The 18,461-nt window shown below is 44.8% G+C and overlaps 1 protein-coding gene across 3 annotated transcripts in view; it reads right to left on the reverse strand.

The window, feature by feature from the left end:
- Positions 1 to 18,461, reverse strand: part of LOC147123188 (RELT-like protein 1) — a 142,771-nt gene that overhangs the window by 97,380 nt on the left and 26,930 nt on the right. The window contains exons 2-3 of one of the 3 annotated variants that reach the window (XM_085968475.1): positions 5,642 to 5,863; positions 468 to 539 (exon numbers count right to left, since the gene is read on the reverse strand). In XM_085968475.1, the coding sequence (XP_085824601.1) occupies positions 468 to 539; positions 5,642 to 5,863 (294 nt within the window). The remainder of the gene's footprint in view (positions 1 to 467; positions 540 to 5,641; positions 5,864 to 18,461) is intronic. The other 2 variants (XM_085968488.1, XM_085968483.1) reach the window with 2 other exon arrangements.

Consider the following 18,461-nt stretch of genomic DNA (forward strand, 5'->3'; position numbering starts at 1 on the left):
TAAATTAAGAGGAGAGATTGCACAAAATAGGGTTGTATTCCCTGGAATTTAGATGGTAATGGGGTGATTTGATCAAAGTTTTCAAGATATGAAGAATAACTGATAGGGCAGATAGAGAGAAACTATTTCCACTGGTTGGAGAGTCTAGGGCTAGGGGACATAGTCTGAAAATTAGAGCCAGTCTTTTCAGGGGTGAAGTTAGGAAACACTTCTACACACAAAGGGTGCTAGAAGTTTGGAACTCTCTTCCGCAAACGGTAATTGATGTTAGGTCAACTGTTAATTTTAAATCAGAGATTGATAGGTATTTTATGAATCAAAGGTATTAAGGGATATGAGGTAAAGGTGGGTATATGGTCACAGATCAGCCATGATCTCATTGAACGATGGAACAGGCTAGAGGGACTAAATGGCCCACTCCTGTTGCTATGTTCCTAATAAGTTACAGTTTTATAATGAAAACTTACCTGGGTTTTTCATAATATAGTGCACCATTTGTCCAACTGTGTCAGCATTGCACTCACTAGCGTCAAGGAAATCTAAAAAATTAAATACAAAAAGCAAAGCTGAGTAAAGTAATAAACCACAAACCAGAGTAGGGCATCATAAATATAATAACCCCTTTGGTCAGCAGTGTAGGAAATGTTATAGCAAATCTAACAAAGTGGGGTAACTTCACTTCATTATGTTAATACCCCAAACAAGCTTGTATGACCTGTCTGATGAAGAATGTTACATAGAAGATAGGAGCAGGAGTAGGCCATTCGGCCCCTCGAGCCTGCTCCGCCATTCAATGCGATCATGGCTGATCATCCAAATTCAGTACCCTGTCCCTGCTTTCTCCCCATATCCCTTGATCCCCTTAGCCTTAAGAAATATATCTAACTCCTTCTTGAATATATTTAATGAATTGGCCTCAACTGTTTTCTGTGGTAGAGAATTCCACAGGTTCACCACTCTCTGGGTGAAGAAATTCCTCCTCATCTCTGTCCTAAATGGCTTACCCCTTATCCTTAGACTGTGACTCCTGGTTCTGGACTCCCCTGCCATCGGGAACATCCTTCCTGCATCTAGTCTGTCTAGTCCTGTTAGAATGTTATAAGTTTCAATGAGATCCCCTCTCATTCTTCTAAACTCTAGCGAATATAAGCCTAATCGACCCAATCTCTCTTCATACGTCATTCCTGCCATCCCAGGTTGATCTTAAAAGAGATGGATTCTGTATTTTTGCAATCTCTGTTCTAGGATCATCCCACTTGTTCTACAGTCCTGTATGCCAATTTCTCCTTCCACCTCACCTCAGCTAGCTCACACTTCACCTTCCTAAAATCTGTCCTAATCCAATCTGGTATTCTAGTTTTTATTTTGACTTTTTTCCTTTCCAGTTGAATCTTAAAACTCATCATATTGTGGTCACTATTCTCAAGGTGCTCACCCATATTTAGCTCACCTACCCAAACTATTTCCTTAATAACAACAGAAAACGCTGGAAAAACTCAGCAGGCCAGGGCAGCATCCGTGGAGAGAAAAAGAGTTAACGTTTCAGGTCAATGACCTTTCGTCAGAACTGGAAAAAAGCAGGAAATGGAAAGCAGGTCTAGGGGCTGGAAAAAGGGGGGGGGGGATAAAAGAACAAAAGGGAAGGTCAGTGATAGGATAGAAAGCAGGAGAGATTAAGAGACATTAAGAGATATTCAAGGCGAGAGGAGGTGGTAATAGGACAGGTTAAGGAACAAAGGATGGCTCTAGATGGGGTGTGAATTGCGCTGGCAGAATGAAGGACAGCTGCCATGTGGGAGGGAAGAAGAAAAAAAAGGGGGCCAAACAAAAATTGTGGATAAAAAATATATATATATATATAGATGATGATAGGGGCCGAGGTTATGATCTGAAATTGTTGAACTCGATGTTGAGTCCAGAGGGCTGTAGAGTGCCTAATTGAAAGATGAGGTGCTGTTCCTCAAGCTTACGCTGAGCTTCCGTGAAACAGTGCAAGAGTCCGAGGACTGTGAGGTCCGAGTGGGAATGGAGCGGAGAATTAAAGGGACAGGCCACCGGGAGCTCGGGGTCCCCCTTACGGACTGAACGGAGGTGTTCCGCAAAGCGGTCACCCAATCTGCGTTTGGTCTCCCCAATGTAGAGAAGACCACATCGTGAGCAGCGAATACAGTATACTAAATTGCAATAAGTACAAGTAAATCGCTGTTTCACCTGGAAGGTGTGTTTGGGGCCCTGGACAGCGAGAAGGGGGGCGGTATAAGGTCATGTGTTGCGCTTGCATGGGAAGGTGCCGGGCGAAGGGGAAGGAGTGGTAGAGGAGTGGACTAGGGTGTCGCGGAGGGAGCGGTCCCTACGGAATGCTGAAAGGGGAGGTGAGGGGAAGATGCGTTTGGTGGTGGGATCATGCTGGAGGTGGCAGAAATGGCAGAGGATGATCCGTTGAATGTGGAGGCTGGTGGGGTGAAAGGTGAGGACAAGGGGAGCTCTATTGTGGTTCCAGGAGGGAGGGGCAGGGGTGAGGGCAGAAGTGCGGGAGATAGAACGGACACAGTCGAGGGCCGTGTCAACCACAGTAGAGGGGAATCCTCGGTTGAGGAAAAAGACATGTCGGAAGCACTGGTATGGAAGGTGGCATCGTTGGAGCAGATGCGGCGGAGACAGAGAAACTGGGAGAATGGAATAGAGTCCTTAAAAGAGGCGGGGTGGGAGGAAGTGTAGTCCAGGTAGCTGTGGGAATCAGTGGGCTTGTAGTGAATGTTAGTCGATAACCTATCCCCAGAGATGGAGACGGAGAAGTCGAGGAAGGGAAGGGAAGAGTCGGAGATGGACCATGTGAGGGAAGGGTGGAAATTGGAAGCAAACTATTTCCTTACTCACAACCAGATCTGGCAAGGCCTACTAATACACTGCTTGAGGAATGAGACTTGCATACATTTTAGGGATTCCAATCCCTTTTCTCCATTTACTCACTCTTTGTCCCAATTAATAAGTGGATAAATAAAGTTTCCCATAACAATAATTGTTATTCCTACTCATCTTTCTAATTAACTGCAGATTTTCTCTTTTATTTCCTTCCAACAATTTGGAGATCTATACTAATCTCTAAATACTAAATTCAGATTCATGTATAGATAGGAACTTGAAAACAGTGACTCTGGGACTTGAAGCCACTCCATAATACGAAAGGGGCAATTTCCATAGCATAGTTAGCTTTCACAGCACTGGGGCAACAGATAAATTACTTTGTGTGAAAATATTTGGAAGTTGTAGTGTGCAATTTTATTTTATTTTATGGCCACTGGAACTTCCCACATGGTTAGGGAAGTTGTATATGAGTCAGTGTAGGAGTCATGACAGCTGGATGAATAAAATAATTTTCACTTATGATACAGAAAATTCAGTATTATCTGAAAATGGCTGTCCATAAGAACATAAACATGAGAAATGGGAGCAGGAGTAGGCCAATCGGCCCCTCGAGCCTGCTCCGCCATTCAATAAGATCATGGCTGATCTGATCCTAACCTCAAATCTACTTTCACTCTCCATCCCACCCGAACCCATGTGATCTCCCGGGAGAGGCGAAAAACCAGATAAAAAACCCAATGGCCAATTTGGGAGAAAAAATCTGGGAAATTCCTCTCCGACCCATCTAGGTGATCGAAACTTGTCCAGGAGATCACTCTGTCCCTGTATTTCCTGCAGTACTTACCTTCTGTAAGAGGTGATCTCCACCCCAGCCAGGAACAGGCCCAATTTACTCTTGAAGGACTCCAAGCTGGCAGCCTGTTCCCGAGGTCTCCACTAATCCCTGTGAATAGAACCATCTCCTGAAATCTAACAGAATTAGAACACAAGAAGTAGGAGCAGGACCAGGCTACACAGCCCCTGGGCCCACTCCGCTACCCACAGGGCCATGACCGATCCGAACCTAGACTCATGTCCGATTTCCTGCCCGCTCCCCGTAACCCCTAATTCCCTTTACTTCTAGGAAACTGTCTATTTCTGTTTTAAATTTATTTAATGATGTAGCTTCCATAGCTCTCTGGGGCAGCAAATTCCACAGACCTACCACCCTCTGAGTGAGGAAGTTTCTCCTCATCTCAGTTTTGAAAGAGCAGCCCCTTATTCTAAGATTATGCCCCCTAGTTCTAGTTTCACCCATCATTGGGAATATCTTCACCGCATCCACCCGATCAAGCCCCTTCACAATCTTATATGTTTCAATAAGATCGCCTCTCATTCTTCTGAACTCCAATGAGTAGAGTCCCAATCTACTCAGCCTCTCCTCATATATCAACCCCCTCATCCCCGGGATTAACCGAGTGAACCTTCTTTGTACTGCCTCGAGAGCACGTATGTCTTTTCTTAAGTATGGACACCAAAACTGTATGCAGTATTCCAGGTGTGGTCTCACCAATACCTTGTACAACTGCAGCAATACCTCCCTATTTTTATATTCCATCCCCCTAGCAATAAAAGCCAACATTCCATTGACCTTCTTGATCACCTGCTGCACCTGCATACTAACTTTTTGTGTTTCGTGCACCAGGACCCCCAGATCCCTTTGTATTGCAGTACTTTCCAGTTTCTTGCCATTAAGATAATAACTTGCTCTATGACTTTTCCTGCCAAAGTGCATAACCTCACACTTTCCAGTATTATATTCCATCTGCCAAATCTCTGCCCACTTACTTAGCCTGTCTATGTCCCTTTGCAGGTTTTTTATGTCCTCCTCACACTACTTTCCCACCCATCTTTGTATCATCTGCAAACTTTGATATGTTGCACTCGGTCCCTTCCTCCAAATCGTTAATATAGATTGTAAAGAGTTGGGGTCCCAGCACTGACCCCTGCGGAACACCACTAGTTACTGATTGCCAGTCTGAGAATGAAACATTTATCCCAACTCTCTGCTCTCTGTTAGATAGCCAATCTTTCACCCATGCCAGAATATTACCCCCAATCCTGTGATTTTTTTTATCTTGAGCAATAATCTTTTGTGTGGCACCTTGTCAAATGCCTTTTGGAAGTCTAAATACACTACGTCCACTGGTTCCCCTTTATCCACCCTGTATGTTGCGTCCTCAAAGAACTCAAGCAAATTTGTCAAACATGACTTCCCCTTCGTAAAACCATGCTGACTTTGTCCTATTAAATTATGTTTATCCAAATGTCCCGTTACTGTCTCCTTAATAATGGACTCTAAAATTTTACCAACCACAGATGTTAGGCTAACTGGTCTATAGTTTCCAGCCTTCTGTCTACTACCCTTTTTAAATAAGGGTGTTACATTAGCAGTTTTCCAATCTGCCGGGACCTTTGCCGAGTCCAGGGAGTTTTGGAAAATTATTACCAATGCATCCACAATCCCTACCGCCACTTCCCTCAAGACCCTAGGATGTAAGCCATCAGGTCCAGGGGATTTATCCGCCTTAAGTCCCATTATTTTACCGAGTACCACTTCCTTAGTGATTTTAATCGTATTTAGCTCCTCCCCCCCTAGAGCCCCCTGTTTGTCCAGTGTTGGGATATTCTTAGTATCCTCTACTGTCCATTTATCATCAATAAATTTCACATTATTGAATTATTCTGTAAAAGTCCCACTAGTTGCAGTTGTCATAAGATTAATTGTTACGCTTACCCATCTGCGCCTCAGCAACCTTCTCTTCACATTCTGACTCACTGTCCGTTGTGCATCGATAGCCTTTTTTTGCCAGAAGGTGGCAAATCAATATTCCCAAAAGTCCTGTGAGAAAGAAGACAGGTACCAATACAAATGCAATGTATTCTGGATGTCCCTCATCTGTCTTAGTTTGGTTCTGCCCTTTTTCAAAGGTTAAAGGAGCAGGAAAAGACCAGGACTCTGAAAATAAGCACAGGTAAATCAAGTATCTCATTAAAATGCCCAATATTTAATATAATTTTCTTTTGGTATTCTTCCTCTTTTCTGTCCTAATTCCTTCTCTTCTAATACTACTTTTTGAAGTTGGACTGGGTATGGCTCCACAGGTGCCAAGTGCTCTCCAGTACCTCACCCAAGTGACCATTCCTCATGTATGAATATATAGACAACCACTGCTGCCAGGCTGTTCAGCCATAGGAAGGAATGAGGGGCACGGAAGGAAATGCAGCCAAGCATCTTGCTGCTCTCACGTAACGTCACACACACTCTTCCAGTTGGGGCTTGGCTCTAATTTTAAGATGGTGCCCCTTGTTCTGGATTCCCTCACGAGAGGAAATAGTTTCTCTTTATCCATCGTATCAAATCTTATCATTTTAAACACCTTGATTAAATAACCCTTTAATCTTCTATACTCAATGGAATACCAGCCAAGTTTATGCAACTGTCCTCAAAATTTAACCCTTTTAGCTTTGATATCATTCTGGTGAATCTGCGCTGCACCCCCTACAAGGCCAATATACCTTTCCTGAGGTGCGGTGCCCAGAACTGAACACAGTACCTAAATCTCTCTGCTTCTCCACAGTTCCTAGTTTCTCACTATTTTGAAATACTCCAATTTGTCTTTCTTGGATCCTTAGTGGATAACCCCATTTGACATTGTTCTTCCCACTCACTTAACCTGTGTCCCTTTGCAATGTCCTGCTCCCATCTGCATTACTTACTGTGCCTCCCAACTTAGTATATTCAGCAAACTTTGATATGCAGCTCTCCTTCATCCAAATCATTGATAAATATAATGTAAAGCTGAGGCCCCAGTACAGATCCCTGGGAAACACCACTTGTTACATCTCATCAATCAGAGTTCGTACCCTTTGGGCTCGATTTTAACTCAGGTGCGGGGAATTGTCGTGTTCCCAGAATTTGGTGTTTCCCACACGAATCTAAACGAGTGTGAGAGATTGATGCAATTTTAACTCAATTGGCCAATTGATTTCCAACGTGTGGGAACCCTTGGCAAATGAGTATTTCCAGTCAGAAAGTCGCATAATATGACGTCATTATTGCTGCTGCATTTAGGGTCTGCAACAAGCCTTGCTTCTTCTGCAGGCTGCCAACCTTTTGGCATTCGCTGATACACTGAGCTGGAAGCAGAATGGCAAGAGAAAGACCGAGGTCTGCACCCCATTTTGACCTTCAGCACACTGGAAAAGTGAGTATGAAGTTCCCATCACTCTCAATCTGATCTCCATTGCCTCTCCTCACCAGCACTCAGCTTTAGCAATCTCTTCCTCCACATCCCACTTGACACTGACATCCATGCACCCTTACCCATTCCCTCTCTCTCTATGCTCACATTCACCTAACTATTCGACTATGCAGCCCTCACACTCCCTATCACTCTGATGCTATGAAAACAACTGACAACACACAGGGAGGGCCCTTGGTCTTGCCACCTCACTCCATCTTTGTCTCCTTCTAAGCATCTATGCTATGGATTCGCTACACTCACTCCTTCATTCTCACTCAAACTCCACTTGTCTCCCTCATTGCAGGAAATGAGAGCTCACAATAAGAGAGAATGAGCGAGGACAGGAGGAGGGCCACCATCAGTAGCCCACCTCACCCCCTGGGAGGAGGCGGTCCTGGAGATCGTACGACTGGAGGATGAGGCGCAAGTGGGGGACGGACAGACGGGTGCATCACAGCAAGCTGGTGACAGAATAGTTTTCCATCTCTCTCATTGACATTGCATGAGTCGCTGATAATGATTCTGAAGCTATAACAGATGGACCTATGATCATCTGCAATATGCAATGTGCATGTAACCTTGACCTCGCATCTCTAACTCTTTCCTTTACTCCCCCACAGGACCATCGAGAGCCCCCCTCCCCACTGTCCAGGAGGAAGAGCCTGAGCTTCCAGACTCCTCAGAGGAATCTGCAACCTCTGAGGGTGCAGCGTCAGCAGAATTCAGCGCACCCAGCACCAACGCAGACACTCACACCTCAGTGGGAACTTCGGGACATAGAGTAGTGTTGTCACCTGGTGTATCACAGCTCATAAGTGAGCATCAGCAGATTGTGGAGACAGGGACAGCAGTGGAGAGTGTTAGTCGGAGGGCGCAGGACTCTGCCAGCTCGGCTCAGCTGCATGTCGACCCTCTGCCTCTGGGTCCATCCATAAGATCAGCGGGGCTAGAACTCCAGGAACAGATGCAGGAGTCTCTGGCAGGTTTTGTCTCCAGGGTCGGTGAGTGTGGAGCGAATGGAGGAGTCCATGGCGAACATGAGCAGAGCCTTTGTGGAGTCATTGGCGCATGAACGCGTCGCCAGGGTATGGAAAACATGGTGAGTGTTCATAATAGAATGACATCTCGAGGAGCGATGGGCATCTATTGAACAGAGAAACCAGACCTTCATGGAAGTCCTTCTGAGTAGGACTGCCAGTGCAGATACGGGTCCCCATGGCCCCCTGATGTGCAGCAAGGTGCTCTCAAGCCACTTCCAAGTGCTGGCCCCTTCTGGCCTGTGCAGCTTCAGGTGGGTGAGCAGCAGCCTGGCGCTCCTGTTGTTGTTCCTGGTTCTGCTGGTGCCGCAGCTGGTGTTTGAGCTCATCTAATGCCCAGAAGGGAAGGAAATAAATGCCTCCCATGCTTCTGGTATATGCCTCCGTTGAGGAAGCGCTGAGTGAGGGTGGCGAGAGGGGTTTCCCAGGAGGTCACACTGGAGATGGGTGCGAGCCTCCAACCTTCCACAGGTGTGATTAAGCCTGGTAAAAGTTGCCCCAGGCCTGAAACAACAAAGTCCTGCCACCTGCAAATGATGACTGATCAAATCTCCTCTTTAATGGTTGACCTGCAGCTGATAGTCAGCAAGCCAATAGTGCTCACGCCAGGTTTCACAGGCGTGATCCCCACCAGGCGTGTTTTGCGTGGGAAAAGGGTTAAACAGGCAAGGGCCTGTTAAAATGTGATTATAAAGGCCAATTAGTGCTGTTTAAGGGCCCTAAAGACCAGTCCCGCCTGTTGCAGCGGGACTGGTTCGGGACCATCAGACATGCCTGGGTTAAAATGGCTAGGTGTCGGGAACAAGGCGGGGGGCATCCCGACCCCCAGGTTTTGCGATTTTAACCCCCCACACGCCTCAAAGCCCGCCTGACGGCCGAGTTAAAATTAAGCCCTTTATCTCTACTCTCTGTCCCCATCTACCAAACGATTTCCAACCCATGCCGCAAGGTTGCCTCCAATCCCATGCACTTTCATTTTCGCTAATAATCTCTTGTGCAGAATCTTATCGGTGGTCTGTTAGAAGTCCACATAAATAAATACATAGACACTCCCTTATCCACCGTGTTAGTGACCTCCTTAAAAAATTTAACTAAGTTAGTCAGACATGGCTTACCCTTCACAAATCTACGCTGATTCTCTCCGATCAGCTCAAATGTTTCTATGTGCTCTGTCACTCTGTCCTTAATATCACAGATTTTAGAGCGTATAGGCCAACTGATGCACCACTACCACCATGACACCCCCTCCGGATGATATCAACTAATGGCACAGAGCAAGGTTCGAACCTAGTACCTGTTTTTATGGCACACCTACTCACTGCATTAATCAGTGGAGTCATGAGCGAGGTGGGACCTGTTTGATATAATGGATCTCATTAATCCTTGTAGCATTTATTCAAGGCAAGTTATGTTTCACAAATTTAAATAGGTTTTTTTTTATAAAGTTATTGGTTGCATAGATAATGGAATTGTAGCAGGTGTAATGTTTATGCATTTTCAGAAGGTGTTCAATGAGATGTCTCAAGAGGCTTGTTAGAAAACTTCCAATATTGTCAGAGAAAATGTAGCTGCATAGATTGAAGGTTGTTTGACAGACAAGAAACAAACAGGTAATTGGGTGTTGTTTGGATTGGAGAAGGGTTGGAACTGGTTTATCCCAGGAGTATGTGCTAGGTCTACTTCTATTCTCGGTATATATATATATATATATATATATATAAATGATTTGGACTCTGGTATAGGAAGCACAATCTTGAAATCTGTTTATGGCATAAAAGTAGGTTTGGCAAACAGCAAGGAAGAGTGTAAAAAATTTCACCAAAACACAGACATGTTACCAGAATGGGCAGACAGGTGGCAGATGCAATTTGATGTTGGTAAATGTTAGGCAATACATCGAGAGGAAAAGGGGTTTGGAATAGAATTGGAAATTGCATATACCAGAAATCAATGACAGATTCATTTTTATTCTCAGTATTTACAGATGATTTGGACTTGGGTATAGGGACAACAATCTTGAAATTTACAGATGAGACAAAAGTAAGGGGTTTAGCAAACAGCAAGGACAACTGTAAAAGACTTCAGAGAGAGATGGGTTTGAGAAATAAGCACACAGGTACAGATGGAACTTGTGAATAATTGTGAAATAATACATTTTGGAAGGAAAAATTAGGAGTGGGAGTATACACTTTGTAGCCAGTCCTGCAGCAAGAACGCACTTAACTTAAAGTAAACCGACATTAAAGGGTTAAGCAGCTGTACTGTGAAGGCAGTTTTGTAAATTGATCAATCATAAGAAATTGAGCAAGCTTTGTATCCCAGCATGCCTCGAGGAACCAACGGGGCTTTTAAATGAACTTTTAAAAGCTGTGAGCCGAACGGAATGCAGGAGGAAATTATTCATATAGAGACACAGACACGATTGATTGACTTTATGAATATGCCAACCAAGGAACTAGCTGGAGTAATCAGACCACACAATGACATGTGTTTGTTTAAATTTAACTGACTGTCCTGTCCATTGAACCCGTGGTCAGGCTGTTAAGAAGACTTACAAATCAACACGACAGGTAACGACCGTGGCTCCACTGAGCCTGGATCCCTCAACCTTTGGAGATGTTAATATCAAATTATTGCTGGAGTAAAACCCATTCACCAACCTTTCAGAATGCCGATAAGCCCGGAACTTTTCACCATCAAAACACCTTTGTGCGATAATGGTTGAACATTGAACAGAATGAGGACATTTCCTTGTGTGATAATGGACTATTCACTGACCCAGGATGGGAAAGTGATCAAATCAAGTACTCTATAGATTTGCAGAAACAGACAATCAAAGGGGGGGGCAGTTGCGTCAATCAATTGCCACGGGTATGATCTTTGTATTATAAAAAGGGTGCGTTTAGGGACAAACTTCGGCAACTTGCAAGGGAACTGCGGACGGATTTGATCACCCGTACAGATGGAAACATACTCCTCCGAGTGATCGCCGGGGTGAGTGGTGTTTGAAATTAAAGAGAGTTAAAGGGAACAGTGTATGTGAGTACTGTTTGAAGTTAAAGGGAACAGTGCATTGATGTTTGTAGGTTACCCGTAGTACAATAAACATTTAAAAGAATACTGACTTGTACTGGGTTGTGAGCCTTGACCATTTTACCCCACCCGGACGGGTTCAGATCGGATTCTGGAATTAGATTATAAGAGGGAAGGTGCGGGTTCACCTACCTACAACTTGAAGGAAAAACAGTGACAGACCTAGGAGTTCAAAGACATAATTCCCTGGAAGTGAAAGTGTAAGTGAGGATAGAAAAAAAATCAAAAAAGGTCAGTGTTAAGTCTGTGGGTTGTATTGTAAATAATACACAGACTCCACGATTAACAAAATAAAACAGGTCTTTACTATTCAGAGGTTCGGGCGATTCTGCCCTAGTTAACGTATCACAACCCTTATATACTGGTGTGGTCACTATCGGTATTACAGTATACATGAGCCAATAAATAGTGCCACCCTAAAGTAGTGCTCTTAAAGGCGAACGGTCACATTCTATAGTTCCCTTAAAGGTAAACGGTTACATACACAACACTCCTCCCTTCCTAGCTTATTACTTACAGAATCCCGTTAAACATACAATCTTCAATTTTATATAAACAGTTTGCAGATATACTCTCGATGGAGTCAACGTCATATAACTTCATGTTTAACATAACATAATAACATATATAACTTCATGTCAAAACAGATCACAGATTCAGTCGCTGTGGAAAACAGTTCATAGATTCAGTCTCTGTGGTGTAGTCGGTTCACATTGCTGGAGTGACTCATTCGATAGTCCTTCCATGGATTTAACAGTTTGAACTTCCGAACTGAATTGGCTCCGTTCGGAGGGACCACGTGTGTGATCTGGTAGAGGTAATAATGGTTCAGATGGGTCATCTTCTGTTTCGACTTTTCCTTTTCTGCTTCTTGGAGACTCTCTGGGCTCCACTGTCAGCTGCCAGCTGCATGCGCAGTTCCTCCTTCTCTTCCTCCTTTTTCCGTAGTAGAGCCACCTTCTCCCGATGTTCCGTAGACTTTCGGTGCTCCTCCATGATTTCTGTATGGTGGGAGTCGAAGTTACAAGTTGGGCAGGACAGGACATAGTAATATTCGGAGTCGTCCGACAGGTCAGCGAGAGGGTCTTCTATGTCCTCCCTACCCAGCTGGACGTCAGCCAGCTTTTGTTCCAAATCCAGACATCTTTCCTGAAGAGACTTCTTCACGTGTTCCGCTTCCTCTAACTTTTTCTGGGCTTTCAGCAAGTTGTTTACTAATGACCTCATTTGTGATTTTAATACTTCAACTTCCTTTGGAGATTGATTGATCGGACTATTCAATCCCTCTACCGGAGCAGTTGTTTCAGCATTCTGTTGTTCAACCTTGACATGAGTCAGCGTACTTTTGGTATCTAAGGGTTGCTCTGCTGCCATCTTCTCAGTCTGTGTTGCAACCTCGGCTATTTCAATAACTTTTGAGAGCTCCAAACCCTTCTCCTCTGACGATTTAAGCTCATGTTCATGGCCCATTCTTACGGTCTCTGTGTTTCTTACAGTTCCCTTTTCTTCCACTGAAAAGATTTCCAGTTGCATCTGTTCTTCAAGTCGTTGGACCTCGGCCATTGCCGCTTCATATTTATTTTGTGTTTCCTTTAATAATTTAACGAGTTCTTGGACATCCTGTATTCCCTGTTCTGGTATGTCTTCCACCACTAATTTTTTTTCTATGGATTGAATCCCTAACGATGAGTCAGCCTTGGCCTGAAGCTAATCAAACATTTCCTGCAGACTTTGTAATTCTTGCTTATGGTCAACCTTTAGTCGTTCATGTTCAACCTTTAGTTGCTCATATGCTTTCACTAACACGAGCTTTTCGGAAGTTGCCAAGTTAACCCCTTCCAGGATTGTAGTCCGAGCCTGTTCATACTGTTCTTTCAACTCGTTACACTCTGCTTGCAACAAGTCGTAGAGGTGAACTGGAATACCATCCTGACTTCCTGAAGATTCCTCTTCCTTTGGATCGTTCTGTGTATATTCTAGTTCCTGAACAGCCTCAGGGAGATGTGATTGGTACTTGGCCACGATGGCTCTATGGTCGCTCTCTGCTTGAGCGAGCTGTCTCTGTTGTCTTTCCAGGGACTCCCATTCGGTGTCCCAGAACTTTTTCATCTTTTCCATCTCTTGTACGAGACGGGCACTCAACTGTTCTAATTGTCGTTGTACTTTGACATAACGTTGAGTTCTAGCCCGGTGTTCCTCCGTAATGCATATGTCTGTAGCTTGAACAGACTCAGAATTCTCTGTCTTTATGCACGCCATCGATTTCCCAACCTTAGTCCGTGAGTTCATGTTAACCTTGTTTTTCATACATAAGCTGGACTTATCGTCTTCCGGCTCGGAGTCTGAGCTGCTTGTCTGCACCGAGTCCTCACTCGTCATTGCTTGTCGGTAGTGCCATTCCATGTCTATTTTCTTGATCCACTCCCGTCCTAGAAGTGGTGGTCCTCCCTCAGGTAGTACGTACAAATTCATTCTTGGGTGTACTTTACCCCTATCTCTCACCTTGACTCTTATTTTCCCCATGGGGTATACGCTATGCCCCGTGTATGTCTGTAATACGAACTTGGTATTTCTTAAGGGTATGTGAGAGAATAGTCGGTGGTAGTCCTTTTGGTTGATGACTGATACAGCTGATCCCGTGTCCAGCTCCATTCGTACTTGGACTCCAGCTATTTTTAGTGTGACCCAGATCGTCTGTAGATCAGTTACTTTACCCACATTGTGGATTCTCAGACTATCCAACTCCTGGCTGTTTGGGTCGGAGTCTGAATTTTGTTCGTCTGAACTCTTTTCAGCCACCTGATGCACCTTGTTGTACTTTTCTTGTGGTGGTGGCTTCCTTTGCTTGTTGGTCTTCTTTCCGGACCTGCATACCTTCGCGATGTGACCCAGTTTGCCACATTTCCTGCACTCTTGATTCTTAAACCAGCACTGATTCTGGTCGTGCGTTGTCTTTCCACAACGGTAGCATTTGGAAATGCTTGCAGTCATTTGGTCCACCCCGAGTGCCGCCGCCTTTAGCTGCATTTCCGCCGTTCCTTTCGCTGCGGCTTCGTGCGATGAAGCTATGAGGACAGCCCTGTCCAGTGTGAGGTCGTTTTCCTCCAGAAGTCGCTTCTGCGTTCCTTCTTTGGCCAAGCCGCATACGAACTTGTCCCGCAGCGCCTCTGTCAAATTCCCTCCAAACTGGCAGTATTTCGCTAGCTTACGCAGTTCGACTAAGTATTCCGCATTGCTTTCATCTTGCCTCTGGGTTCTGGCGTAAAATTTAAATCGTTCAGCCAGCATCAACGGTGTGGGGTTCAAGTGATCCTTCAGCACTGCTACGATCTCTTCGAAGGTCTGGTCCACTGGTTTAACTGGTGCTATTAGATGTTTCAAAAGCCCGTATGTTTTTGCTCCCATCGAATTTAACAAAGTTATTGCCTTGTCGTCATCCTCAATGTCGTTGGCTACGCAATATATTTCTATGCGTTCCACATACGTGGCCCAGTCTTCTATTTCAGCATTAAAATCATTAATATTTCCTCGCTTAGGCATCTTCTTCTCTTTGAGAACAGTACAAGTATTTCTTTACTTATTATTAATTTTCTTCTCTTCTTGAGAACACCACAAGTATTGCTTTACTTATTCTTATTTTTCCTCTCTTCTTGAGAGGAAAATTCTGAAAATTCTAATTAATTTTCTAAGATGGCGGTTTCCCGCTTCTGTCTTCTTCCCCAGCGGTTTTCCCGCGAAAAATGGCGGCTTTCCCGCGCTTCTCGCTCTCCCCGCCCACTTCAATGGCGGTTTTCCCGCGCTTGACGGTCTTCACCCGTCCCCCGACGCTGTCTTTCAGCCCGAGTGCGGCCCTTATCAGCGGATGCGATCGATGGCCCGGCTGCGCCTCGCACTTGAAAGCGGCCCGGCCCTTATCAGTGCTTGCGATCGATGGCCCGGCTGCGCCTCGCACTCCAAAGCCCTTATCTCCCGATCGCGATCGATGGCCCGCGCTGTGCACCGCGGCTCTCGCGCCTTCAATTTCTGCAGCCGCTGCCCTTTCAGCCCGAGTGCGGCCCTTATCGGTGGTGCGATCGCTCTCGCGCCCTATACCTCCGGCTTCCCAGCCCTTGCGTGCGGCCAACGCGGTCGACTGCCTGTCGCGTCGCTGCCCGGCCCAGAGAACGGCTTACCCACCACCGAGGTTGGAGAAGAAGCTGACAGTCGCCGATGGAGGCTCCGAGGTCAGGGTGTCTTCCAGTGGGGTGGAGAGGGTGGAAAACTCTCTGCAACGTCCTGTCTGTGGACGAAGCTGCCGTGAGTAACTGCCGCAGGGTTCGAATCTGACTCGTCGCCAGTGTTAAGTCTGTGGGTTGTATTGTAAATAATACACAGACTCCACGATTAACAAAATAAAACAGGTCTTTACTATTCAGAGGTTCGGGCGATTCTGCCCTAGTTAACGTATCACAACCCTTATATACTGGTGTGGTCACTATCGGTATTACAGTATACATGAGCCAATAAATAGTGCCACCCTAAAGTAGTGCTCTTAAAGGCGAACGGTCACATTCTATAGTTCCCTTAAAGGTAAACGGTTACATACACAACAGTCAGCAGCATTTTGGGTTTTATACATTATAAGAATATACTTATTTATGGGTGTTATCTCAGTTGTTACATCTGCTACCACAGATAATGCTTTTCCTCCACATTAGAATATTAGTTCACTCTCCACCATTCAACTAGATGTTAGTTCTGTCCAATGGAGTATTTAATTTTTTTCACCAATGAGAAAACCAGTATTGGGGCAGAAACTAGCCAGATTGGATTTGTCCTGCTTTTTGTGGACAGGACATACCTGGGCAGTTTTCCTCAATGTTGGGTACGTGCCAGTGCTGTAGCTGTACTGGAACAGCTTGGCTAGAGGCGCAGCTAGTTCTGGAGCACAAATCTTCAGCACGACAACCAGGATGCTGTCGGGGCCCATCCTTGAGGATGGGCATATTCATGGAGCCTCCTCCTCCTATTAGTTGTCTAATTGTCCACCACCATTCATGACTGGATGTGGCAGGACTGCATAGCTTTGATCTGATCCGTTGATTGTGGGATCACTTAGCTCTGTCTATAGCATGCTGCTTCCACTGTTTAGCATGCATGTAGTCCTATGTTGCAGCTTCCCCAAGTTGGCACCTCATTTTTAGGTGTACCTGGTGCTGCACTTCTACACTCCTCCTTGAACAAGGGTTGGTCCCCTGGCTTTATGGTAATGGTAAAGTGAGGGATATGCCAGGCCATGAGATTCAGATTGTGGTGGAATACAATTCTGCTGCAACTGATGACCCACAGCGCCTCATGGATGCCCAGTTTTGAGCTGCTAGATCTGTTCTGTGTCTATTCCATTTAGCTTGGTGGTAGTGCCACACAACACAATGGAGGGTGTCCTCGGTGTGAAGACGGGGCTTCGACCCCATAAGAACTGTGCAGTGGTCACTGCTACCAATACGGTCATGGACAGATGCATCTGCAACAGGTAGATTGGCGAGAGAGGTCAAGCAGGTTTTTTCCTCATTGGGTTCTCACCACCTTCCGCAGGCCCAGTCTGGCAGCTATGTTCTTCAGGACTCGGCCAGTTCAGTAGTGGTGCTACCGAGCCACTCTTGGTGATGGACATGGAAGAAGCACCGAGGGTAGCAAGGGCACAGAATAGGTGGGCGACTTCAAAGTGTTATTCAACATGGAAGAGTACTGATTCATCAGCTGAGGGAGGGCAGTAGGTGGCAATCAGCAGAAGATTTCTTACCCATGCTTTCCATGCCCAAGCCATGAAACGTCATGGGGTCCAGAGGCAACATCGAGTCCTCCTAGGGCCACTCCCTCCTGGTTGTATACCACTATGCCACCACTTCTGGTCTGACAGGACATACCCAGGGGTGGGGATGGAGGAGTCTGGGACATTGGCTAAAAGGTATGATTCTGTGAGTATGACTCTGTCAGGCTCTTGCTTGACTAGTCTGTGGATAGCTCTCCCAATTTTGGCACAAGTCCCCAGGTGCTAGTGAGGAGGACTTTGCAGGGCCGATTTGCTAGGCTTTGTCGTGTACTCTAGCTGTAATTATTAGCATCATTGCAGAATCCAGCTTCTGTACTCAAAGTAGTACAAAGTGTATCACTATTATCTGCATCAACAAATTAAATAAGATTATATATACACACACAAACAATTCAAGTACATTTCTGGGCCCTTTTACAATTGCGTACAACCTGGTCAAATGGACAGCAAAGGCTCTCGCCATTTGCCTTAACAACTCCAGAAGGGATTAAGTGATGCCAAACTCAGGTATTAAGAGCTTGAATTTTAAGCCTGAGTTTCAAGGACCTGAAAAAAAACAAGGAGGAGACTGTGATGATCCTTTAGTTTAACACAAAGATAGAGACACAAACAGTGCATTTATACTGCATCAAGCAACAAAAACATAAATTCCTCCTGAATTCACTTCATGTTTGAAGAGATGATACTGTTTTTCTCAAAACCCAATCTTGACTCAGTTTAAAATCAGTTTGATACCTGTTGACATTTTAGCATCACAACACTCAAGAGTTGTGTCAGATGTATAAGGAAGCTACTTGTAAATTGTAATATATTCTTTGAAGCTTAATTGGACAAAGGAAACTGCCAACTAGAAATATCCCAGATGATGTGAACTGCAGGACTCTGATTTTTTTACATAAACAGCTTCCAGCAAAAGATGGGTGGAGTTTAACAAGCATTTAGCATCTAAATATCAATGCTCCATGCATTACCATTGTACACTTGGGACTGCATTTATGATGTTGCAGTCTAGAATTTGTTAATTCGTGTGCCAAACCACTAGCACTTTCGAGTTTCACTGCAGATGCCCCAGACAGGTAAAAGTGTCACTTTTTATATTAGTTATAAAGGAAACTATTTGTATTATTAGTCAGGAAGCAGAAATGTTATTGGGAAATAGTCTATTTAGTAATTTCCATATTAAATGTCTATTGTATCTTCATTATTCAATTATACAATTAACGTAACTATAGGAACTATTTTACTTTCCAGTCACCTAGAACTATTAGATTTATGACTCACGATGGAAAAAGTTCCATACGATTCAGTGATAACTGCATCACACAAGCCATCAAGCAATAGCTGAGTCACTTCTGTGACAAAGAACAA

This window comes from Somniosus microcephalus, chromosome 2, assembly GCF_052327205.1.
Source record: "Somniosus microcephalus isolate GS21.2 chromosome 2, FLI_Smic_1.0, whole genome shotgun sequence".
Taxonomy (NCBI): Eukaryota; Metazoa; Chordata; class Chondrichthyes; order Squaliformes; family Somniosidae; genus Somniosus; species Somniosus microcephalus.